Source organism: Melanerpes formicivorus, unplaced genomic scaffold (genome assembly GCF_026170545.1).
Source record: "Melanerpes formicivorus ecotype bairdi unplaced genomic scaffold, bMelFor1.0.p_v2 SCAF_2856, whole genome shotgun sequence".
Taxonomy (NCBI): Eukaryota; Metazoa; Chordata; class Aves; order Piciformes; family Picidae; genus Melanerpes; species Melanerpes formicivorus.
In genome coordinates, this window is record NW_027145207.1 from 1 (window position 1) to 26236 (window position 26236).

Consider the following 26236-nt stretch of genomic DNA (forward strand, 5'->3'; position numbering starts at 1 on the left):
AACTACTCCTTTTTTATTCCTTTATTTTTTACATTGTTGCTTCTGTGCTGTTTCTCTCTGTGCTTTCCCACTGTCTGGGTCTAGCAAAGCCAACAGCTTACTACTGCTGATCACAGGCAAGGAACAAACTATCCAGTGCTGCTGATCACATCTATGAGAGGCTCTGATCACAAGCAAGGAACAAACCATCCTGATCCCAGCTTAGCCAGACGGCTCTTTCACATCCCAAGTGGCACAGCTCTGCAGATTCTCCAAATAAAAAGCAGGAGCCATATTCAAAATGAGAAAGGGGACCAAAAGAAAGCACTAGCTGCAGTCCCATCCTTTTGATTTGCAGAAAGAGCTTTGAGCCTGCATGGCATTATACTGTAAAATGAGACAGGAGGAGGGAAAATATCTTCTAAAAGCCTTCCAAAAGGCAGTGTTGTTAGTGTCCCTTGGGATAACAGTTGTGGTGCACTAAGCTGCAGTAGGTATGCTGGTTTTGTCATTTTAGCAGCACATTGTAAGCTGTTCACCATAAATAACCCAAATTCTCCTCCACATGCTGCTCACAGTTTGCTGTGGTGTTACTCACAGTACAGTGGCTGCTCTGCAGCTGTGCAGGGACAGACAGTCTTTACCCAGAGAGTTTTGTGATTACTGTATGCAGAGGAGGGGGAAAAAAAACCCAAACAACTGGTGGGGGGTCTCTGAGTGGAGCATTATCACTGGAGAGTTTAGGGTCACATGTGTTTAGGAGAAGGCTTTGGGTGACTTCACAGAGCAGATGATGAGTGGGGACAAGGTGCAATAGAAATAAGGAGGGTGGATGTGAAGGAAATGAAGTTAAGAGAGAAAAACATTACAGGTGATGGACAGCAAAGGGAGAAGTAGCCAAGAATTTGCTGAGGGAAGAGACTGGTCACCAGGGAACAGAAATGCTAACATCAGCCCAGTTCAGTGCAGCCCTCTTAGGAAATGAGCAGCAGGCTGGCAGTGATGAGTGCTGTGCATGTGAAAGGGTACAGCAGTGCTTGCTTACTGAGGGCAGGTGAGGGCAGGGACCAGATCCCCTGTTTCAGGCCTGCTTTCACCAATGCTGAGTGGTTTGGGTTTCTTTGTCAGTCTTGCTGCAGGCTACCCGAGATAGACTCTGCCCTGAGGTGGTTTTGCTGGTGTCTAAATGTTTGTTTCGTGATGTCTGTAGGGGCAACAGAGACAGCATAGGGAAGGCATCTGGCAGTCGACAGAGCAGCACAGAGAATGAACTGAAGTGGGCAGACCACCAGAGGCCATGGAGCAGCACGGACTCGGACAGCTCCAATCGGAATCTGAAGCCAGCCATAACAAAGACAGCCAGCTTTGGTGGGATCACCGTCCTGACAAGGGGAGATAGCTCTTCAAGCAACAGAAGTACCGGCAAACTGTCCAAAACAGGTAGCGTGTACTGTGCTGGGTTCACCACACGGGGTCTGTGAGGAGAAATGGCTGTTCTGGAACCTGCCTGCTGAGGATGGGATCTCTCAGAATGGTTTGTGTTGGAATGGACCTTCAGAGACCTAGCCCAAGCTCTGTGGGTGGTCAGAATGGTACCCTGGGGTGCATTAGTAAAGGTGTGTCCAGCAGGTTCTCCTCCTGCTTTGCTCTGCCCTGGTGAGATCACACCTGCAACACTGTGTCCACTTTTGGGCTCCACAGTCTAAGAAAGACAGGCATCTGCTGGAGGGAGGCCAAGGGAGAGCCATGAGGATGATCAGGGAACTTGAGCATCTCCCCTGTGAAGAGATGTGTTTAGTTTGGGGCCCTGGGGCTGTTTAGTTTAGAGATGAGAAGGCTTGGAGGGGATCTTACTTACTAATGTCTGTAATTATCTGAGGGGTGAGTGTCAAGAGGAAGGGGACGGGCTCTTTCAAGTGGCATCTGGTAACAGGACAAGGAATAATGGGCAGAAGCTAGAACACAGCAAGCTCCACCTCACCATGAGGAGAAACTTCTTCATGATGAGGGTGATGGAGCACTGGAACAGGCTGCCCAGACAGGTTGTGGAGTCTCCTCTGGAGACTTTCAAAGCCAACCTGGACATGTTCCTGTGTGGCCTGCCCTAGGTGGTCCTGCTTTTGGCAGGGAGGTGGGACCCAGTGTTCTCCAGAGGTCCCTTCCAACCCCTAACATTCTGTGATTCTGTAAGTGGTGAGAGCCATGAACCATTGCCTAGCAGATGAGTATATCCATCTATGTACACTAGTATCTGGGTACCTGGTGTGGGATTTGTAGGAATCAAGAGGAAGACTTGGTGCCTGAGGTAAATTAGATGAGAATTTGCAGGAGCAGAGTATGTGCACATCCTACTCCAACAGCCTGGAAAGGTGGTACTCTGGTACTCCTTTCAGACAAAGCACAGGTTCTGCCTTTTTCTTAATATTTTCTGAATCATGAAGAATCAAATGTTTCATGACTGATGAGAAATTGAACAACCTTTTGTTGGTGCTAAAATGCAGAGCATCTGTATCTTGGACCACAGCCTCTCTCTTACTGCTGGCAGATGAGGTAGTGTGCTGTAGTGGAAGCAGATGGAAGCTCTGGACTTAGAGAGGTCTCACAATCTCTCCAGCTTCTTCTTTAGTTCCCATTAAATGAAAGTACCATTTAAGGAGACTACAGACGTGGTGGTAATCCTGCATTTATTTACACTGACTGCTCAAGTACATTAACATATGGGGTCAGGATCTAAGTATCATCAAGCCATGCCATGAAGCTACTCTATTATATTTTTGTGTAAAAGTGCATAATAAATAATGATTCTATCAGGAGGTTCCATCAGTTCAGGTCATTTGATAAACATAGTACAGGACAAGTGGTAATCAATATTTAGCACTTAGTGCTTTTTTTCAGCTTGAGAGTGTTTTATGGACAGCAGTCAATTGAATCCCAGTTTATCAGGACTAGGTTGGTTAGCTTTCACTCCTGTGCCCAAAATTGAGTGGTGGCCTTTGCCATGATTCAGGATGCTGGAAAATGTTTTCAGAATAAATCAAGGAAGTATTTGACTTAGTTCCTGCATATCTGTATAACTGAACATCTTACAGAATCATAGGATCCTTGAGACCTTTGATAGTTCAGAGCCCAGCCATTAACCCAGCACTGTTAAGTTCACCGCTAAGCCCTGTCCCGCATCACCACATGTACAGATCTTCAAAATACCTGCAGGGATGGTGACTTCACCACTTCCCTGGGCAGCCTGTTGCTGGGCTTAGCAATACTTCTCATGAAGAAATTTTCCTCATGTCCAGTCTTAACCTCCCCTGGCACAACATGAGGCTATTTCCTCTTGTCCTGTCACTTGTTACTTATGAGAACAGACGGACCCCTACCTCACTGCAACCTGTTTTCAGGTAGATCTAGAGAGTGATAAAGTCTCCCCTCAGCCTCCTCTTCTCCGGGCTAAACATCCTGCACTTGTCTGTAGTGAGGGACCCAGAATGGAAGGCAGTATTTCAGATGTGGCCTCACCAGTGCTGAGTACAAGGAGATGATCGCTACCCCAGTTCTGCTGGGCACACTGTTCCTGAAACAAGCCAGGATGCTGCCAGCCCTCATGGACATTTGGGTTTATTATCTTAAGATTCATCAAATATCTCAAGTTGGAAGGAACCCAGAAGGATCCCTTCCAAGGTAATATTCTACTTTGGTGTTATTCCATCCTTATTACTGACTACTCCAGTCACAGGCAGTGCTGGGTGTTCTGTAACTCATTTGAAGCTTCTGTACACATTTGAAGCTTGGTCACGCTTTTATTTTGGGGGATTTTGTTAATTTTCTGTTACCTTTCAGGGAATTTGTTTATTTTCTGTTGTCTTTCCCATTGGAATGGGATAGGTGAAGGGTAGCTACAAACGTTAGGCAAGCTGTCTTGGTAGGGTGGCAGAGCTTGGTAGGCACCAATTCTGCTCCAGTTCTCCTCCTCAACAAGCATTAATCTGTTCTCTGAAGTGCTTTAGGATTCACAGTAACAAATTTAAATCAGTCTTTTATCTTTCTTTTTTTTTTTCTTTCTGTTTTTTTTTTTTGTCTTATGCATGAAATGAGTCATTAGTTGGTCAAAATGTTCTTCACTGAAAACTGGAGAAGGAAGTTGTTCCAGTTTAGAAGGAAAGATGTTGACTTGCTGGAACATGTCCAGCCCTTCTGGGCAACAAAGCTGGGGAGGGGTTTGCAGCACAGCCCTATGGGGAGAGGCTGAGGCAGCTGGGGTTGCTTAGCCTGGAGAAGAGGAGGCTCAGGGGAAACCTTCTTGCTGTCTACAACTACCTGAAGGGAGGTTGTAGCCAGTTTGGGGGTTGGTCTCTTCTCCCAGGCAAGCAGTACCAGAACAAGAGGACACAGTCTCAAGCTGTGCCAGGGGAAGTTAAGGCTGGAGGTGAGGAGAAAGTTCTTCCCAGAAAGAGTGATTGGCCATTGGGATGTGCTGCCCAGGGAGGTGGTGGAGTCACCATCACTGGAGGTGTTTAGAAGGAGACTTGATGGGGTGCTTGGTTGCATGGTTTAGTTGATTAGATGGTGTTGGGTGATAGGTTGGACTTGATGATCTAGAAGGTCTCTTCCAACCTGGTCCATTCCATTCCATATACATAGATGGATACCATTAGGTGTCTCATACAGAACTAAGGCCTTAAGGCAGCTGGCTCTAGTTGAGAGGCATCCTTGCCCATGGTGGGGAGAGGTTGGAGTAGATGATCTCAAAGGTCCATTCCAACTTAAGCTGTTCTTTGATTCTGTGATTCATTGGCTAAATGATGGAAAATGTTTCTGATAATTTAAAATGTGACAATTATTCTATGCTTGTGATGGTCATGCAGCAGTATTGTCACACAGCTTTCCTGAGCGTGGGCATAGTGCAACTTGGATTTTCACAGGTAGCTCACAGCTGCCTTTGAGAGTATATACAGTGTGAGACCACACCTCAAATAGTGCCTCCAGTTCTGGTGTCCCCAGCATAAGGAGGATGCAGAGCTGTTGGAGTGAGTCCAGAGGAGGCCACAAAGATGATCCAAGGGCTGGAGCAGATCTGCTGTGAGGACAGGCTGAGGGAGCTGGGGGTGTTCAGGCTGGAGAAGAGGAGACTCTGGGGGGGGAACCTTAGGGCTGCCTTCCAATAGCTGAAGGGATCCTACAGGAAGGCTGCAGAGAGACTTTTTGTAAGGGTGTTAGAGACAGGCCAAGGGGGAATGGTTTGAAGCTGAGGGAGAGTAGATTTAGACTGGATCTTAGGAAGAAGTTCTTCAGCAGGAGGGTGGTGAGACTCTGACACAGGCTGCCCAGGGGGGCTGTGGCTGCCTCCTCCCTGGGGGTGTTCAAGGCCAGGTTGAATGAGATCCTGAGCATGTGAACCTAGCTGAGAGGTTTCCCTGGGCATGGTGGGGAGGTTGGAGTAGATGATAGAAATAGAATAAACCAGGTTGGAAGAGACCTTCAAGATCATTGCATCCAATCCAACCTATCATCCAACACCACCTAATCAACTAACCCATGGCACCAAGCACCCCATCAAGTCTCCTCCTGAACACCTCCAGCGATGGTGACTCCACCACCTCCCCGGGCAGCCCATTCCAATGGGCAATCACTCTCTCTGTATAGAACTTCTTCCTAACATCCAACCTAAACCTCCCCTGGCGCAGCCTGAGACTGTGTCCTCTTGTTCTGGTACTGGATGCCTGGAAGAAGAGACCAACCTCCGCCTGTCTACAACCTCCCTTCAGGTAGTTGTAGAGAGCAATAAGGTCACCCCTGAGCTTCCTATTCTCCAGGCTAAGCAACCCCAGCTCCCTCAGCCTCTCCTCACAGGGCTGTGTTCCAAACCCCTCACCAACTTCGTTGCCCTTCTCTGGACTCGTTCCAGCAAGTCAACCTCCTTCCTAAACTGAGGAGCCCAGAACTGGACACAGGACTCGAGGTGTGGCCTAACCAGTGCAGTGTACAGGGCAGAATGACCTCCCTGCTCCTGCTGGCCACACTGTTCTTAATGCAGGCCAGGGTGCCATTGGCCCTCTTGGCTGCCTGGGCACACTGCAGGCTCATGTTCAGCCTACCATTGACCAGTACCCCCCAGGTCCCTCTCTGCCTGGCTGCTCTCCAGCCACTCTGACCCCAGCCTGTAGCACTGCCTGGGGTTGTTGTGGCCGATGTGCAGAACCTGACACTTGGATGTGTTCAATTTCATGCCGTTGGACTCTGCCCATCTGTCCAGCCTGTCCAGGTCCCTCTGCAGAGCCTCTCTACCCTCCAGCAGATCAACTCCTGCCCCCAGCTTGGTGTCATCCGCAAATTTACTGATGATGGACTCAATGCCCTCATCCAGATCATCAATAAAGATGTTAAAGAGGATGGGGCCCAGCACTGATCCCTGGGGCACGCCACTACTGACTGGCTGCCAGCTGGATGTGGCACCATTCACCACCACTCTCTGGGCTCGGCCCTCCAGCCAGTTCCTAACCCAATGCAGTGTGCCCCCATCCAAGCCATGGGCTGACAGCTTGGCCAGGAGTTTGCTGTGGGGGACGATGTCAAAGGCCTTGCTGAGGTCCTGGTAGACTACATCCACAGGCCTCCCCACATCCACCAGGCAATCAGCTGATCATAGAAGGAGATCAGGTTGGTCAGGCAGGACCTGCCCTTCCTAAATCCATGCTGGCTGGGCCTGATCCCTTGGCCATCCTGTAAGTGCTGTGTGATTGCACGCAAGGTGACCTGTTAGTGATACCTAAGGTCCCTTCCAATCTAAGCCTTTCTGTGCTTCTATGAATACTACTGTAGCCTTTCTGGATAATTTTTAATATTGTCACCAAACATAAACATTCTGACCTTAACTCCTGATACTTCAGTAATTAATGCTGCAACAGCAGACAAACAAAAACTGAAGCAGAGAAAGATGTCAGCCTCCCCTGAGGCAAAGACAGATCCTAGAACATGCTGCTCTCTGCACTAAACTCCGGCACTGTCAATTAGTCTTAGACTCTAATTGCATTCAACAGTATGGGAATTAGAGCTTAGCAAAGGAATTGTGTGAATTGATTCTTGCAAACCTCACAAGAGAGGCCTGTGTGATACCTTTTATGTGGTTATCTTCCTGTTTCTGATGGTCTTTTTCATGCAGGGGTTTAGAAAATCTATGCTTTTCAGTCTGTATTTTGCAAATAAAATTTCCTTCTATATTATTCTGGAACTTGGTAAATATAGAGAGATAGATTAAGCTGTAATTCAGTATTGAGAGGGGAGTTAATAATTGAACAAATTGGCATTAGATTGCATTGCTACAACTTGAGGCATTGTACAAAGCACTGTTTCATTCAGATTTCCAGGAGCACAGTGGACTTTGCAGGGCTGACAAGGCATGCCTAGTGGTAAGTGAAATAGATGCCCCTGTAGGTATCAGAGCCATACCTGCTCAGCCATTAACCAGTCTAGCTCACCAGCCACCATGCTGGTTTCAGTGACACACTACAACAGGTTTTAATATCAAATACTAGGAGGCAGGACAAGATATTTTTTCAAAGCAATGCCCTCTGCAAAGGCTACAGGTGTTTAAATAATTGTTGGAAGACTTAAATACATAACTGCTGCATCTTTAGCTTCTCTTAATGCATTTTCCATTCAGTGGAAGGCACATCTGCTGGAATACATTTCCCCCCCCACCCCCCTATTTGAAAAAAGCTGGCTTCACTGGGCTATCAGCTGTGTTGATACAGATCTGCAAGGATCATTAATTTCCTTGGCTGGGCTCCAAGTAATTGGAGCCAGTCTAATCTCTCCTGTGAGGTGTTCATTGCTGCTGCTGTAGGGGAAAGCCAATCATTCTGCAGGCATTTCAATACATTCCTCTCTCTTTTTAAATTTTATTTTTGCTTTAATTTTATCTCTATGAAGTGTTCTGTAAATTATAGTTTTGTCTCTGAGTTTTGGAACAGGGTTTCTGCTTGTTGATGATTAGCCTTTATGGTGGATCTTGTGAGCCCAAGAGAAACTGCAGGAATGTTAATGCACAGGCAATAAATCACGAGCCCACTGTCTCTAGGTATACTTTTCCATCAGCCAGCTGTGCTGAAGCATTAGTCATGTAGCAGTGCAGCTTACAGAGGCAGTCATATTCATAGCAACACATACCATGATCAGAAATAAACCCCAAAATATCTTGTAGTATACAGAAATGCAAGTGACTTAGGAAAAGTAGCAAATAAACATTCCTAAGCCAAGAAATTATATCCAAGACAAAAGTACTTCCAGGGGTGATCAGCACTCTCCTCTCCCTGAAAAACGGGCTCTCTGGAGCACAAGTTTTCTGAGGAGCAGCTGATGGAATTGGGGTTTGTTTAGCCTGGAGAAAAGGAGGCCCAAGGGAGACCTTATCATTCTCTACAACCACCTGAAAGGAGGTTGCAGTGAGGTGGGAGTTCAGTCTCTTCTCTCAAGTAACAAGCATTAGGACGAGAGGAAATGGCCTCAAGTTGCACCAAGGGAGGTTTAGATCAGACATTAGGAAAAATTTCTTCACCAAAACGATTGTGCTGGGGCAGGCTGCCTAGAGAGGGCATGGAGTCACCATCCCTGGAGGGGTTTTACAGGCATGGAGACATGATGCTGAGGGACATGGTTTAGGGACAGACTTGACAGTGTTGGTTGGACTCGACCTTAAAAGGTCTCTTTCAACCAAAATGATTCTATGATTCTAAAGAGTGGGTAGATCTCAAGAGCCCACCTGTTAAGAAAGGGTAAAATTATCTCAGAACCATCAGATACTGAGTGCTGCCCCAAAGAAAATAGAATCAGACGTGTTGCATCACTCACTAGCTCTCAGAATGCTGCAGAATTAATGGTACCTCTCTATGCTCTCCCTCCACAAGCCCTCTAAGCTATTAAGCATTTGTGCTGATTTTTCTGTCTCTTTCTCTTTGAACTGCTATGTCTCTCAGAATACCTAAAAGATATATTAATGGAAAGTGATGAGAATATGAAGGGTATTATTATGCCACCTGTGAAGCAGCAAAAAGAATTATAGAAGAATCTAGAAGTAGCCATCATTACATACTGGGGGGGGGCGGGGGGAGGGGAAGGGCTGGATTGTGTAATGGGGGCAAAACCCTCATTTATTCAAAGTTCCTTTCAGAAGTCTTCAGCAAGACATCTCTTAATGTGAATGTGAATAAAGTCAGAGTTCTCTTTTTCTCTCGCTCTTCTTCTCTTCTCCTCGCTCTTCTCCTCTCTCTTCTCCTCTCTCTTCTCCTCTCTCTTCTCCTCTCTCTTCTCCTCTCTCTTCTCCTCTCTCTTCTCCTCTCTCTTCTCCTCTCTCTTCTCCTCTCTCTTCTCCTCTCTCTTCTCCTCTCTCTTCTCCTCTCTCTTCTCCTCTCTCTTCTCCTCTCTCTTCTCCTCTCTCTTCTCCTCTCTCTTCTCCTCTCTCTTCTCCTCTCTCTTCTCCTCTCTCTTCTCCTCTCTCTTCTCCTCTCTCTTCTCCTCTCTCTTCTCCTCTCTCTTCTCCTCTCTCTTCTCCTCTCTCTTCTCCTCTCTCTTCTCCTCTCTCTTCTCCTCTCTCTCCTCCTCTCTCTCCTCCTCTCTCTCCTCCTCTCTCTCCTCCTCTCTCTCCTCCTCTCTCTCCTCCTCTCTCTCCTCCTCTCTCTCCTCCTCTCTCTCCTCCTCTCTCTCCTCCTCTCTCTCCTCCTCTCTCTTCTCCTCTCTCTTCTCCTCTCTCTTCTCCTCTCTCTTCTCCTCTCTCTTCTCCTCTCTCTTCTCCTCTCTCTTCTCCTCTCTCTTCTCCTCTCTCTTCTCCTCTCTCTTCTCCTCTCTCTTCTCCTCTCTCTTCTCCTCTCTCTTCTCCTCTCTCTTCTCCTCTCTCTTCTCCTCTCTCTTCTCCTCTCTCTTCTCCTCTCTCTTCTCCTCTCTCTTCTCCTCTCTCTTCTCCTCTCTCTTCTCCTCTCTCTTCTCCTCTCTCTTCTCCTCTCTCTTCTCCTCTCTCTTCTCCTCTCTCTTCTCCTCTCTCTTCTCCTCTCTCTTCTCCTCTCCTCCTCTCTCTCCTCCTCTCTCTCCTCCTCTCTCTCCTCCTCTCTCTTCTCCTCTCTCTTCTCCTCTCTCTTCTCCTCTCTCTTCTCCTCTCTCTTCTCCTCTCTCTTCTCCTCTCTCTTCTCCTCTCTCTTCTCCTCTCTCTTCTCCTCTCTCTTCTCCTCTCTCTTCTCCTCTCTCTTCTCCTCTCTCTTCTCCTCTCTCTTCTCCTCTCTCTTCTCCTCTCTCTTCTCCTCTCTCTTCTCCTCTCTCTTCTCCTCTCTCTTCTCCTCTCTCTTCTCCTCTCTCTTCTCCTCTCTCTTCTCCTCTCTCTTCTCCTCTCTCTTCTCCTCTCTCTTCTCCTCTCTCTTCTCCTCTCTCTTCTCCTCTCTCTTCTCCTCTCTCTTCTCCTCTCTCTTCTCCTCTCTCTTCTCCCTTCTTTTTTTTTTCTTTTCATTTGCTACAGTACTGAATTCATTATGTGGTGATTTCTTAGTCCAGATTTGGCTACCATGGAAACAGCTAATCAAAGAGCTACAAAGACAAGATTAATTGGTGTTAATTTCCAGATATTAGTTGAGGAATTTACTTGGCTTAATATGTCTAGACTTAAAGTGATAAGAAATGAGTTGTAGTGATAGAACAGAATTAAAACACATCATTTTTATGTACAGGATAAATGGGGGCAAAATTGGTTAAGTAGTGATTCCTGGAATCATTTTAAGGTTTGTTTTTTTAAAATATGTGTTCATAAAAGTGTCCAAATGGTGATGTAAAATAGAAGTAAAGTAAAAGAAATTCCAATGAAATTGTATTTCACTTTGGGGAGGAAGCATCCACACAGATTTGCTTTCACACTTCCCTTGTATGTGCCTTAACCCCCTGCTTTAAGGAGGCTGTCCATCTGAGCCTTACCTGCTCAGAGGTTGTCATTTTTATGGGCAGCAAATTGAGATCCCAGCAGATAAAATCTCTGAAGTTTGGAAGGAAGTCATTTTGGGGGTTTAAAATAAGGTGTCTCCTCATCCTTCCAGGCACAAATGTGTTTTAGCAGGCTTGATTTCTCTTGGTTGATCAATTTTAATAGGCTAGGTGCTGAAAAGCCAGTCCCCAAAGTGTTAGGCTTTTAGATAGCTTTAAGTTAAGACATGTATGGAGCAGCTCCCTTGTTCCCTGGCTGAACTCAGTTGCTGGGTTTTCACTTACAGAGAATGTTTGGTGGGGGGTTGTGCCTTGCTTTGTTGGGCTTGTTTGTTTATTTACTTTAGTTTTCATTTACCAACTCTTGTTTTCAGCTTGTTTACCTTATGAACCAATACTTTGGTGCGATAAATACATGCTGAGTGGTTTGTGTTGTGTTTGATAAAGGTTATTTAGTGCATGGGGGCAGCAGGTGTTGGGAGAGGAAAGTGGTCTTTAGAACTGTAGAAATAACACTGGAAACTGAGCTTGGCAGGGAGTGAAAACCTCCCTCCTGCCAGCTGGGCATGGACTAGTGTGTGGCTGTGTCTCTCCATTAGGCTCAGAGTCTTCCAGCAGCGCTGGCTCCTCAGGATCACTGTCACGAATACATCAGCCTCTCCAAAGTGCATCCCTTGTCCCTGGGGTGACAGCCAGCTCTTCAGGCAGCGTGTCCTACCCTGAGAATGGGATGAGTGGCCAGGTGGCCCCCAGCAACACCAGCTATATCATTCTTCCACTTGAAGCTGCAGGGATACCACCTGGCAGTATCCTTCTGAACCCGCACACAGGTCAGTACAATGCCCTCCTCCCTGGTACTGTCCTCCAGTGTTCATGGTGTCATCTGGAGAATGGGCACATTTCTTCTTTCTAGAGATATTTCCCTTGAGGAAGTAGCAAATCTATGTGGAAAATTACATTTGGCAGGTTTCAAATCTGCAGGCAAAGCTGGATTGACCTTCTGAGGCTGTTGTGGCACAGCCACTGGAAAGTGATACAAAACACTGGTGGGGCCCCAGACAGGATATGCATCTTGTAAAGGCTGCCACTCCTTGGCTGCAGACATACTCGAGATCCTGTTAGCCTCACTAAGGACAGATACCCATGTCAAGTGTGCTGAAATACAGTGCAGCCAAAATAGGAGGTCAAAGTCTTAGAGGTTGTGCTTAACTGCAGAATTTCAAAAGGCTTAAGGGCTGCATTTGAATTAGTACTTCAGAGTTAATTTTGCTCTGTGAGCTGTATGATTAGGAATTGTATTTAAATTTGAACTTCTGTGATAAGAGAGAGTTGTAACCTTCCCCATCCCTGGTACTTAGCAGCACTGCAGCGCACAAACCAGGCACTCAGGCAGCCAAGCACTGTGGATGCCTCAAAAACCACTCAGCTTGAACCCAAGTGCTTGATGAAAAATTAAGGCAATTTGTTACGTCCTTGGTCCAGGTGAAGTCCAGATCATGTTATGCTATGACTCCCCACATTATTGTACTGACAATATTGAAAAGGTTCAGGGAGGTTGAGACTGATGATTCCTCACTGACTCAGACTATATCGGTAACCATGACTGGCTGTGCTGTCAACCTTAGCTGAGTTATGCTGGGTTTAAAATAACAGAGCCTACAGTGAAATGTATTTTCCATTATACTGGGATCTGAGGCTTGAAGTCTGAAATATTTTTTTCCAAGTCCTTAATGGAGCATTCAGGAGCTTTACTGGGGGAATTTTTGTTTATAACCAGTCTTTTAGGTATGCTACACCCCTGTGTTCTAGTAATTAGGTGCAAATGTATAAAGCTTATTTGTAAGTTAACTGCTAAAATACTTGGTCAGGATTCAGTCAAGGACAGCAAAGCCTTAACAAACTACTAAACCAAGATTTCCACAAATACTTTGGGATATCTGGGGCTGATCAATAAATATCAGCTCATATAAAATCAGGAAGGAGTTCTTGTTTGTTTAGAGTCAAATGTAATAAGGCCTTTCCAGAGAGGTGACTTAGCAGCTTGCCCAGACTTACACTTTTCTAAAGCCTTTACTATTTTTGTCTGTTTTGTGTATTTTTCAAGCAATTGCATCATTGACATGAGATCCCACCTCTGTCAGCAGAGGAGGGGTTTGGACACTTCTTAAAAACTCAGTGGAGATGGTAGAACGAGAGATGGACGTAAGACAAAAGCCATCCTTATTCATTTACTCATCTCTGGTGTTCTGGTAGTTGATAGTTCTGTCTGCAACACTGGAATCCCTTGGTCAATACAGATGGAATTTCATGGGGTGTGTGATCCACTTCCATACAAAATTCAGCAGGCACAGTCAGAAGTCATCCTTAATTCAGGTGATAGGACAAGGAGAAGCAGATGAAAGGAATCCTTGCTGCTTTGAGCCCACCAACAGCTGAGAGCTTATGCTCGTTCCTGGCCACGGCAAGGACTGGAGGCTCACTACACTTGCAAGCCAGAAGAGCTATTTAAGAGGAGCATCTCCTACACCTCTTTTATCAATGTAGGCATTTGCAGCAGCTGGCTCATGTTCCTCCATGGTACCTAGGGAGTCTTTTTCTACAGTCGGTACACAATGCCTTTCAATACTGTCACTAGACCAGAGCCACCTCATCTTCCTCCTAGCGTGTGCCTCACTGTCTGCAGAGACATCCTGGAGAGTTCCAGGTGTGTTGGTATGTTGAACATTCAGGCAGCAAAGATTTTGTGTATATATAACTTTGTTTCCTTTAACCCCAGTGGTTTGTTTCTGGAAGTACACACATAGGACAGAAAATGGAGGGAGGCTGAAATTCTGGTCCCAGCCATCTAGCTTCACACTACTACCTGGGCTGGAAGTCAGGTTGTACAGAAGTGTCTGCTGTGCTTTTAGCTTGCAGGGAAATGCCTGCTGCAAATTTGCCACTCTTTGGGCTCAGAATCTTTGCAACTTATTAGGATAGCATTACAAAAGCAGCTCCATAGGGAGGAGACTGATTGCTGTGATAAGCTATCAGTGTGATGGATGCTGTCAGTAACACAGATGAAGAGAAGACAGTTTAAAGAAAAGGAAAAAGGAGCTTTGTTTCCTGTAATGAATAGATTTTCTTTCCCTAAGCAACACCATTCTTTAGCTCTTTCTTCTCCTCTTGCAGAGTGGCTACTTCCAGTCTTTTTCTCTCTTTTAATCATGATGCTGTGCCCTTTAAAGATTGTGCTTCCTTGCACACTACGTAGTCACTGACTCTGCGAGCCTCTAATGGCATCCACAGATGCTGTCAGTACCTCCATGCTTCAGTTATACCTCTCAGCTCCTTCTCACACTTTCCACACTTTCTCTTCCATATCTGCAGTCTTCTTTGCTTCCTCCGGTTCTCCTTCCTCCTTCCACAGAATTAAGAAGCTTTTTGTGAGAGGACCATTTATGTGCTGTGCTATTTTATTTTCCATTTCACCTGCTTCACCGGGCTGTTCTACCCCTTAAAGGATTCCTCTTGACACATTCTCTGCCTTTACCTCTTTGACAATTTCAGATCATTTACATTTCATTCTTACTCCTTTAAGTGGCATTGCAGTCTTTGCCCTTCTGTCAGGGCCACAGTTCACAACTTACAAATGTCTTCTTTGTTGCTGTCTGATCTCTTCCTCTCATTTCTTATTTCAAGACTTCTTCATGAAAGGTCCTTTTCTTTTCTTTTTTTCTTTTTTTCTTTCCTTCTTCATCTTTAAAAGCATTGCTGGACCTTTTCTCTTCCAAGTCTGACACCCTTTACTGAGCCACGGGAAACACCCCCCGTGCTTCTCTTCCACTGTCTCTGCTCATCACCTTTCTCACTGTTGAGTGTGAGACATGCCCAATGTAATATGGTGACTTCATCCAGCAAGTCTTGCTGCTTTAGGGAGAGAAGGCAAGGTTTCCAATGCATTTCTGACCATGACTGATCATAGAGGGAGGAATTGAAAGGCTGAGAAGTAGATAGAACAGTGTAGGTTCTAATAGTGTATAGATCAGAAATTGTGTTTCACTGTTGCTCTCAATCACAAAGTTTCTCCAAATCAACCTTTTTGTCTCAGATATTTTAGTTACCTGCTTTAATTGTTACCACTTCATTGCTAAAATTCCTTTCTTGTTTGTTTTTTTTTTCCCTCATGGAAATATTTGTAATCTCTTTGCTTTATGAATTTGTGATGGAAGTGAAAAGAGAACTGAGATCATAGAAAACATTTTCCCCACAACAGAAATGCCATTTCTTTCTTTGCAAGGCAACGATTCGAGTTAACTTTTGTTTGGTTGTTGTTTTTAGGTTTGGGTTGGTTGCTTGGGTTTAGGGTTTTGTTTTTCTTTTTAACAAACATTGCATTTCCAAGGTTACTTCCATCGGCTACAGTATCTGAAGGAACTTAGTAGCTGAGCAGCTTAGTAGAACCTGTAGAGAAGACATTTTCAAAGAGATCTTAAATGTTACTTCCATGATAACTGCCTCTCTTACTACACAGGCTACAGCTCTTAGAAGTGCAGCACCATGTTTAAATTAGAGCATGCAAATAAATAATTAACGAGGGTAGGTTTGGGTTTTTTTTCCTTTCCATACAAACCCGTGTGTCAGGAGGAGCTGTGTGCATTTGACTGCTGTTGTGTGGCAGTAAAGTATTCTCTACCTCTGATGTTTGCTCCAGAGATCAATATTACTGTGAGCTGACTCATCATTGAATGGCTTCAGGTAACCATAGTATCTAAATCAGTTTATATCCATGGTAACCTTGCACCCATTCCTTGGAAAATTATCCTTCCAAAGCAAGTATCTGCTGTCTGCTTTGCCAAGAGATGTCTGCTAGTGTAATGAGTGATGAGCGTGCTGCTGCTGGAGCTGGTCAGCTCAAGAGTGGTCAGTTAAAGCAAGGCTGTGTGATTTCATGCAGAAAACATCTTCTTTAAAGTGTTCAGCAAAGGCAGGGTCTGTTGTTTCAGGTCAACCCTTTGTAAATCCTGATGGGACGCCGGCAATATACAACCCTCCCAGTAGCCAGCAGACGATGAGGAGCCAGATGGTGGGACAGTCTCAGCAGCAGCCTTCATCCCAGCAGCCTCAGCAGGTTCAACAGCCACAGCAGCAAATGGCAAGTCACCTTGTCACACAGGTATGTGTGGTGGCCTCTGGAAAAACAGAAGCAGCTTTCAGGGTTACAAAGGATGATCCTCTGAAGGGTAGGAGGGAAGGGTACAGTTAGACCAAGTACCAGGGTGTTCTTTTCTTTTGAAACAAATGGGCATCATGGTCTTTATTTTCAAGGCAGATGAAGAGGAAAGATTCCTTTTTCAGTTCCATCTAAAGCATGGCTTAATTTTGAAAAGGACTGTTAAGCAAGCTGCTGTATATCTACATAAATTGCTTTGGCAAAAAATTGCCCATAATTGAGAGCTGAAGCATTCATTCTCAAACTAGTGCAGTCTGCAATTCCCCCCAAAGAGCCAGGGACCATTCCCTGTCCCTTTTGACAGCAATGGGATTGAGTCAAAGAATCAAGGACAAGGCAGAGCTCTACAAACTCTTCCACATCTGGTAATACCAGGCATAATCTATGGGTAGCCCACTCTCTGAGGTCCCCTCCCCAGACCATGGGTTCTGTCTGCAGCCCGTGTTCTGGCCATGACTGCTCTGAGATAGAAGCTACAGGAGGAGAGGGAAAGGGCAGCGTTGTTTGGGCATGGTGCCACAGTATGTTGAGTCTGTGGCCTCTGGGCTGGCAGTGGCATGGAGCCAAATATGTCAGAACATGGGCAGTAGGGTTTGGCACTAGCTCAAACTTAATGTTGTGCATTGTGTGTCTGCTCTCCCAGAGCAGAGCAAGCAGAGGGAACTACTCAAGCAAGAATCCTGCATCTTGCCTATTTACAGAGCAGCCAAGATCTACTGTGGTACTTGTGTGGCTTTATAACTTGGCACAGTTTCATCCCAGGTTAACCTGAAATGCAATGTTTAAATTCAGTAAGGTTGCTTTGATTTTACTGGGTTTGGCCTTCCATGGGTTTGGTTCTTATTTCTTGATTTACCTTAGCACTTTTAGAAGACAGACGTAGCACCAAGCCTGTGTAAGACTCAAGTTAAATGAGAGATTAAAATGAAAGGAATAGTAAAGCTCTATTCCAAGGTAATAGTGCTGTAGAAAATTGTTCTTTCTCTTAGATAAACATCTGCTCCAAGCTGATGGGCCTGTCTGTTGATAATTTGCAGCCTGCTCTTTGTCAATTTTTTTTTAGCTATTGTGTTCTGCTAAAGCAGCTTTACAGTCATTATGCCTTTGCCTATGACACACTCGGAGTTAAATCAGTCATTATCAGGAAAATTCAAATGTACACTTGTTCTGTGCTGCTCTTCCATTCTCTCTCTGTAAATTAAATGCAGAATCCTAATTTGGCTTTGCCTCACATCAGTAATAAAGTAGAGCTGTGGCTTTATTTAATCTAACAGCCATCAAATATATGAAAATAGGCAGGGAAATCTGTAATAAGGAATTGTCCTGGTACAAGGCTAAAATGAAGACTAAAAACCACAGGAGCTGACCTCCTGTGCTTGGGCTGGCAATGAGTCACCTGCGTTTTCAGAGCTATGTTTGAGACCTTTGCTCTCAGTGACAGAAGTGTGGTGGTGGTTGTTGTTCTCTCTCTCTCTCTGTAGGTTGTATTCATTGTCTTTCCCTGTGTTTGTTTTGCAGCCTGTTCAGGCAATGCAGCCATCTTCTCAGTCAGTACAATATCCAGCCGTTTCTTATCCTCCCCAGCATCTCCTGCCTGTCTCTCCAACGCAGCAGTTTTCTGTGGTACTAAAGATTTGCATTCATTTATTTATTTATTTTCCTTTCCTTGAAGTTGGGTGTGTGGACATGAGTATGCCCAAGAGCCTCTGGGGAGCACTGCGAGGGCTGTCCCACAGGAGAGCCCCATCCAAATCCTCCTTTGCCTGGGCACTTTCGCTACTGACGAGCATTTTGTAAGAGCGTCCCTGTGGTTTTGGTTCCTAAGCTCCAGGGTGATGTTAGGAGCAGGGCTCTCTACCTGGTTAGGAGAGTCTTCAGAAAAACCTTCTGTTGTGCCTGTGGTAGGAGCTTGAATCTCCTCACTTTGTGTCAAGGGACCTTAAACAGCTAAGTTGGGCATTTGAGATTTGAGTTACCCCTTTTTGTATCAACAAAGGCTGGAGAGGACACCTCTAGAGATCATTGCTTTTTCTACTGTTTTATCAGGACAGTAAATCCATAGCCTGGATTTATTCCCTGGTGATACCAGAGCACTTGGGAAAGAGAGCAGTGGTGGGGCAGCTGCAGAAGCTGTGCTGTGCTATGCATCATGACAAGGCACCAGCCCACATGTCACATAAAAAGAAACAGAATGCTCTTCTAGAGTCTCAATCTGGCTTGGTGCTTGCAGGGCTCAGATTATCCTGTTGGTAAAATGAAGCTGACATCTTCAGAGGCACTGCAATTACTATTTTATAATTTTTTTACTCTGTTCTTTTGTCTCTCTTTCTCTGGTAATCTTGTTTATGACTGATTTTTTTATTATTATTATTTTTCTTTCCTGAGATAGAGATGTCACATAGTAAGAGATGGAAACAAAGCTGAACAGATTCATGCAGCTTAAAGTGGTGTTATTAATGCCTGGTAGATGAGCAGTACCATTTAAAGGACAATAAAGAGCGTTCTGTGGTGAAGAGAAGTTGCATATCTCAATGCTAATTCTCTTGAACACAGTCTTTCAGGCATCTCAGGTTGCTCTACTGATTTTTAGTGACTAGTTTAACAGCAAAACTTCACCTGAGTTAATGTCTTCAGCATACAATGTATAAATCATAAGGGGTTGGAAGCTCTTGGTCTTTGTTGTGCGTACCCAGAGGCATTCCTGGTTCAGTGAAGTTTCTCATTGAATGTGCTTGTAGGCATTTGCCATGAGGGAAACAAATATCCTGGCTTTGTAAAGAAACAGATAACAGATCTAGCTGAATATGGTTGTGGGGTTGTGGCAAGGCAAGAGCATTGCTTTCTTACACCACCTGAAGACCTGCAGGAGTCTTGGCTCACGATACCTCCTCTGGTCATGGAAGGTCACTGTGCATTCTCTGGCAGTGCCTTACATCTATTTTTCCCTTTCCCTATTCTGCAGTTTCCTGACAATAAATACATTGTGCAGGATGGTTTTGGAGAATGAACACCACAGAGATACAAACAAAACCGAAGAGGCTCCTTTAAAAAAACAAAACCAAAACACAAGACAGCAAGGATGTTCTAAGTGAAAAGCATTTTTATAGTGCTTATTCCCTGTCTGAGAGGGGATATGAGGAGGGGACCATAATATGCAGAGTAGCACACGATGGAGTTTTGTGCTGCGTTTATTGTTTGGAGTAAGCTTTGATGTTGAGTGTTTAAAAGGTTTATGATATGGGCACAAGTGGAGATGCATAGAACCACATTTGCAAATCCTTGGCCTTCCCAGAATAAACCTGAGAGTGTTGATCAGTATGGATCTTTTGGCAAGGCTGTTTAGCATCCTTGTGGCATTACCACACGTGGTAACACATAGGCCCATTGACTTTATCTGGTACTTTCATCCTGCCATAGATGTATTTTTTTATCCCCCTCTAGTGAAATAAGGGACTTGTTTCTTTCCAACACTGAATAAAAAGCCTTGAAATGGCAAATGAAGGCTTAGCTTTTTCTTTTTTCTTTTGGTTATATTCTCTATGTTAGCAGCCTTGGGTTTTCAAAAGATTCCAAAAAGGAAAGGGTCTGCATCTGAAACCTTCTCAACTCCTCTCAGAATCATTTTGAGACGGAGGTGAAATTAGCAGCATGTGTTTGGCTGAGGAATTCTGCGTTTGGGGGAAAGAGTTACTCACCACGTTATTTTCATGCCCTTTAGATTTAAAATGCCCTCTTTTGAACAGTGTAAAGTTCCTTTGTCATTTAGGAATAAAAGGTGAGGGGGACACACAAGACACAAAGTAAAAGCCAAAATAACTGACTTTGGTGCCAAGTGATGCCATTCACCTCGCAGTCCAGAAGTCTTTTGTCAAAGCATTTATAATGCTTTTAATTGACTCCGTTTTTATAGCTGTCCATGCAGAGCTCGGCACTCCTTGGGGCCGAGCCATTCCTTTCCCCCTCCTGCTCTGTTTGAACCTCTTTTGTGTGGCTAATTTGCATGTCTGCTGCAGACATCCTGTCTACCTCATTTTCTGCTGCCTTTTGCCCTGCAGCGGGACGACATGACAACGCAGTTTAACCAGATGAGTTTGAGTCGCCAGTCATCGGGAGACAACCCCGAGTCGCCTTCTGGCCCTGTCTACCCATCGCCTATCCTGCAGCAGCCTGCACAGCAGACAGGTTACATCATGGCCTCCCCGAGCCAGCAGCTTCCCCCAGGGGGTTTCACAGGTTCGGGTCCACCCGTGTCCCAGCAAGTGCTGCAGCCCCCGCCGCCGCCACAGGGCTTCGTGCAACAACCGCCACCACCTGCTCAGGTATGCAAAGCCTTCACCACCGTGCCGCTCACTGTAGCACCACAAAGAGACCATCCTAGGAAAAGTCAAATGCAAACCAAAGCAAAGCAACCAACTAACCAAAAACAACCACACAAAACCCCCAAACACACACACACACTACCCCCAAATAAACAAACACCACCCACCCCCAAACAAAAAAAAAAGAGTTAAAAAATCAGACAGAAGCAAACGACACAACAAAACAAATGAACAACAACAACAAACCCCCACAAAAACAGCTGCAAGATTATTAAGGTTATTCCTGGTTCCTGGGATCAAAGTTTAGCATACTTATAGGCATCAGGACACTTGCAGAGCCTCTGTGATTTCCTGAATTCCAGCAATTTCTTCCCTGTCCTCAAGCCCTTTTCTCAGTGTATGTCTGTAGCCCAGGACACACGTGCACATGAATATGAAGGAGGAGGGTGAGTAAATAGCTGTAGTCCTTTTTCCCTGTGTATATACCAAAAGAGCAATGTGCACATCAGCCCAGGTAGTCATTAATCATATTTAATTGACTTGAACATGTGAGGTGTCACAGATCAGTAATTTTAACTGTCTTCCTGAAGACTGATTATGTTTTACTGTTCACTACCAAACATCTCTACTTGTCTCCTGGGTACCTCTACAGAATATTGAAAGTGATTACTGTCAAGAAGTAAAATGCACAGAAGACTTTCTGGCCCATTTTCAAGGCATGCTCTTAAATAAAAAAAAAGCTAAATTCTTTACCCAGTTACAGATAACTTCATTTGAACTCTGCTTTAGGATGGTTCTGATAGTACTTCTCCCATTTGCATTTTATGGTTAGAAAGCAAATTTATTAAAAAATAAAAAATCTTTATTATTATCTTTCTTTTCTTTTAATGTAAAAGTTGGGTAAACCTTCCTGGTGATGCTGTTTGTTACTTCTTGGTGAAAACCTCCAGTTGGCTTTGTTAATGGAATTCTGTATCGCCATAGTAGTGAAGCAGGTTTACTCTTAGAATGTTTTCAGTGGGCCAGGGATCCGCTTAATTAGATCACTGACTGGCCTGAAGAATACTGGATGCTCACATCCCTCTGTGACAACCTTACTGTGGCCTTCCAGTATCTGAAGGGGGCTACAGGAAGGCTGGGGAAGGATGATTTAGGGTATCAGGGAGTGATGGGACTGGGGGGAATGGAGCAAAACTAGCAGTGGGTAGATTCAGACTGGATGTTAGGAAGAAGTTCTTCCCCAAGAGGGTGGTGAGACACTGGGAAATAGTAATTCCTCTGCCCTAACAGCTCAGCTTTCTGTGCAGGGCAGCTAGACCTCAACTCTCTGTCCTGCCTGCTGTGACAAAATTTCACTGAGGCAGTGGCTCTTGGCAATCTGATTCCCCCTTTACTCTTTTGGGCTTAGATGCAATAACAAGGCTGCTTTCAGGTGCCAGAGCAGGTAGTCTGAAACAAGCTTTAAAAAACCAAAAGGTGCAGTATAGATGTCAGTGCAGGCAAAACATGGCGGTGCATTGATCAGTGTGAGGCAATCAATGTGAAAGCACTTCCGTGTCTTAAATGCTGCCATTGAATTTATACCAGTGAAAAAGAGGCTTGAATCTCATGGTTAATTAGTTCCTCTAAATGTGGGAGAGCCAGTCTGTTCTCCCAAGTAGAAAGAGATGTGGCAAGAGATGGCCTTGAGTTGCACCAGGGCAGGTTTAGGTTCAATACTAGCAAAAAATTCTTCACAGGAAGGGTTGTGAAGCCCTGGAACAGGCTGCCCAGGAAAGTGATGGAGCCCCCATCCCTGGAGGTGTTTAAATGACATGTAGCTGTGGTGTCGAGGGACATGATGTAGTGGTGACTTTCCAGTGTTGGGTTAAAGAGATTGGCTTGATGATCTTAAAGGTCTCAACCAAAATGATTCTGTCATCCTGTGAAATGCATGGCTGATAAAGTTCTAGCAAGTGGGCTATGGTGCCCTGCATGCTGTTGGAACACAGCTGTGAAAACTTAGGTGGAAGTCTTGTGAGTATGGGAGCTGAAAGGAGGAGAAAGAAATGCTCTAAAAGCAGACAGAGCCAATGGTACCACATTTGAATTCTTAGCTTTTGGATTGAAGTTGAGTTAAACATGGCTCCTCAGCTGCTCTCCAAGTTTCACTCTCCCAGTCTGTATGAAAGCAGAAGGAGTCTGGCTTTGAAATGACATGCCTAAAAAGTAAGGAGGGTCCCTTACCAGGCTTTTTCTACTTCTTTCATCACAGCTGCTGCCCAGCTTGACAACAGAGTCATCATTTAATAACCTGAAAATAATGATCTGTCTTTGTTCAGCCAGTTGGAAAAAAAACAAGCCAACCATTAGTCTGGCTTTGCTGAGAGGGATTTTTAGCAGCAAATGCCTCTCTGCTTTCTGGATCACAAAACACACAGCTTTATTTTCTGTCTTGTCTTCTATTTTCAATACTATTCTCATTCCAGTGGTTCTTCTATAGCACTTATGGGCCCAGGCACTTCAGCAAGGGTCCTCCTCGGGTTTTTGCAGCACTGTCTCAGTGGTGCTTATCACTGCTCTGCCTCTGCAAATGAGCAAAAGGGAAAGAAGTTCTTCCCCATGAGGGTGGTGAGACACTGGCACAAAGTTGCCCAGGGAGGTGGTGGAAGCCACAACCCTGGAGGTTTTCAAGGCCAGGCTGGATGTGGCTGTCAGCAACCTGCTGTAGTGTGAAGTGTCCCTGCCCATGGCAGGGGGGTTGGAACTGGATGATTCTTGGAGTCCCTTCCAACCCTGACAATTCTGATTCTGGGAAAACTGCAAGTACTATGCCCATGGGAAAGGATATGTTCCCTTAAAATTAATTTTTCACCTTTGACTCATTCTTTATGGAAGGTATGCTGGCAACATGGTGTCTAAAAATGAGATGGCATGGATTCTTGGAGAGGCTTGGGCAAGTAATACACATTTTGAGGGATTTTTCACCTGAATTAATTTTGCAACCCCTCCTAGAGAGTCCAAAGCTACCCTAAGATGAAATCTTTGTTCATAGCATGTCTCCTCTAGGAACTTGTTGTGGTGAAGGTGGGGGAGTCACTGCAAGTGAGTAGGTCTTTTCTGGATGATCTCAGGACATTGTATTTGGAGGTCGTCATGCAGCTGTGCATAAGCAATTACATTTCGTTGCTGTCATTGTAATGGGGGGGTAAAGGGGGGCAGGGCATACAGAGAGAAGATGCCTTGAGGAATGACTGATCCCAGTCAGTTAAGTACTGGGAAGAGATGGTGCCTCCATGTGTCCATACATCACCGGGGTTTGCCTTCATGCCCATGCAGGCAGATGTTAACTGCTATTAGCAATTGTGTCAGCATCACTTACCAGCTGGCTGAGGGTGTTGATCCAAACCCAGCAATGTTCAAAGGTAGAATGTCTGCCTGATGGCAGAATAGAATCATAGAATTGTTAGGGTTGGAAGAGACCTCAAGGATCATTCAGTTCCAACCCCTCTGCCATGGGCACAGACCCTTCACACTAGATCAGGTTGCTAAGAGCCACATCCAGCCTGAATCAAGCTCTAAGTCAATAAAGAGATAATGGAGAAAAGTGAAATAAGCCTGAAAGATGTATGGAATCCCATTCTTACTACAGCACATACCTGTGGATTTGCAGCTAGAGAGCAGTCCAAGGGAGACCCAGCCTGAGAGTGGGCTTGAACTGTACGTGGACAAAACAAATTAGAAAGCCAGTGCTGTGCTGAGTCTCTGCCCATCGTCTGGTGACAAAGCAGATTAGGTGGAGGAAAAAGTAATAGCTGTTTATACCATTTCATGAGTGTCTCTGAAGTGGGTTGCCCACTCCTGTTATAGTATAAGGTAAATAAAGAGAATGTGTATGTGAGAGGAAAAAAATTAAATGCAGTGTAATGGTCAGCCTTCAAATAAGAAAGGTTTTCACCTTCAAAATAAGAGTATCTAAGGGTGTAAGGATTATCTGTCAACCACTGCCATGGTAGTTATTAAAGAGGGGAGATTTTTCAAGGATTAAGAACAGGAAACAATGCTTTTAGGCTAAAGAAGGCAGCCTTTGTTTAGGTTATGGTCCAAGAAGGACATTTTTCTAATTATTGTTTTACAATGCTAACCATATAGCAGTGTTGACATCCTTGTTACTGCAGCAGAAACCTCTGGTTCTGCACATGAAGTGTGTTACACAAGCAGAAGCTCCAATGTTAGATTGTGCATTCACATGGGAAAGCAATTCAAGTGTAATTTGTCATGTCAGTAGGCTGCTACACAAACATGGTGGGTTCTGCTGAAGAGCAAAGGTGTTAGCAGCACTGATGTATCAAGACTCTGAAAAATTCAGGAGGGTCAGAGTAGACAATGTGAAGTGATACTTCTTGTCTCTGATCCCTCTAATTTCACTCTTCACTAAAGCAATATCAGGAAGGACAAATAATATGTTTCAGCTACAGGCACAGAGATGTACTCCTGAGACACGAAAGTGAATCCTTCCAAAACCCTCAGCCACCTACTTTATCCATGTCTATGTTTTACACCAACCCTTCTTTTAATATCAGGGAGGGACCATATGCTGCTGAGCTCTGTTGGGTGCCTCCAGCATCTCCTGCAGGTGAAAATGAAAAAGTTTGAGTGCTTTGAGTTTGCCAAAGGTCATTTGAACCTGTTTAGCTCACATGTCTCCGTAACAGTGAGGTAGCACATACAGGGAGAATCTTTAGCTCCAGTCGCCCTCCTCCAACTCTCCCGTTCTCCTTTATGATGCAGTGATGTAGTGCATGTTGCTCTGTAATGACAACAGGAGGAAGAAGCCCACCCAGCAGCACTTGCAGACTCAGTATCTACCTTCAGCTCCTGCAACAAAACAGCTAGCACTGTGTTTTGAACTGTAATTATATTCACACCAAGTGCAAGAGAGGCCTCAGAGGGACACGTTCCTGCAAGGAAGGATGTAGCTGTGCAACTCAAGTGTGAATTCAGTAATTGTTGCTTGCAAGTGTTAAGGGTGCACAGACTCTGTCTTTCCCTCCTTCTTGCTTCCAAATGTTTTTGCTCCCACCCTCTTTGCTTTAAATTGCCCATTTCCTCCAGGGGTCACTCAGGCGTTCAGCATGCTGTCTGCATGTTGCCATGGAAGGTGTTGTTTGCATTCACATATCTTAGGCAGCATTTGATATTTTGCTCTGATTTTATTTTGGGTTTTTTTGGTTTTGCTATGTGCATTTGGTAGCTTTTTATGCATCCTGGAAGATTTTATCTCTTTTAATTAAAATTATTTTTTCTTCTGTTTCTCAAAGTATCTGAGAACAAATCTGGGCACTGATAGCCCTTTTCTTAGCAGAGCTGAAAGCAAGCAGTAGCTCTTGAAGAGAGACAATGCAAACCTCTCCTCTTGATTACCATTTATATGCTTGGTTTGAACCCTTGTTCCATTTCCAGTTCTGTTTAATTTTGTGAATGTTTAGAGTCCATAGTTAGCTGCTTTTGTCTTTCCTTGCAGATGCCAGTGTATTATTACCCATCTGGTCAGTACCCTACCTCAACAACTCAGCAGTACAGACCCATTGCCTCAGTTCAGTACAATGCACAGCGGAGTCAACAGATCCCACAGACTGCACAGCAAGCAGGTATTTACAGCTGTCACTCCTTTCCTCAGCTGCTCACAGTGCCTTTGCTGGTGAGACCTGTTGGTTAGGCTTTACTTTGGAGTTTGAACAGTGGAGGAGAGAGCTGATCACTGTTCTGTTGGAAAAGATAGTGACAGTCACAAATGGAG

General features: G+C 44.9%; 1 protein-coding gene across 1 annotated transcript; it reads left to right on the plus strand.

The window, feature by feature from the left end:
* Positions 1 to 1107: 1107 nt before the first annotated feature.
* On the plus strand, positions 1108 to 26087 carry LOC137440364 (cAMP-regulated phosphoprotein 21-like; the record flags this gene model as incomplete). Its single annotated transcript, XM_068136651.1, has 6 exons — positions 1108 to 1419; positions 11526 to 11756; positions 15912 to 16081; positions 17657 to 17761; positions 20194 to 20457; positions 25961 to 26087. Coding segments are annotated over 6 exons (1209 nt in total), but the record flags the coding sequence as incomplete, so codon positions are not given.
* Positions 26088 to 26236: the final 149 nt, after the last annotated feature.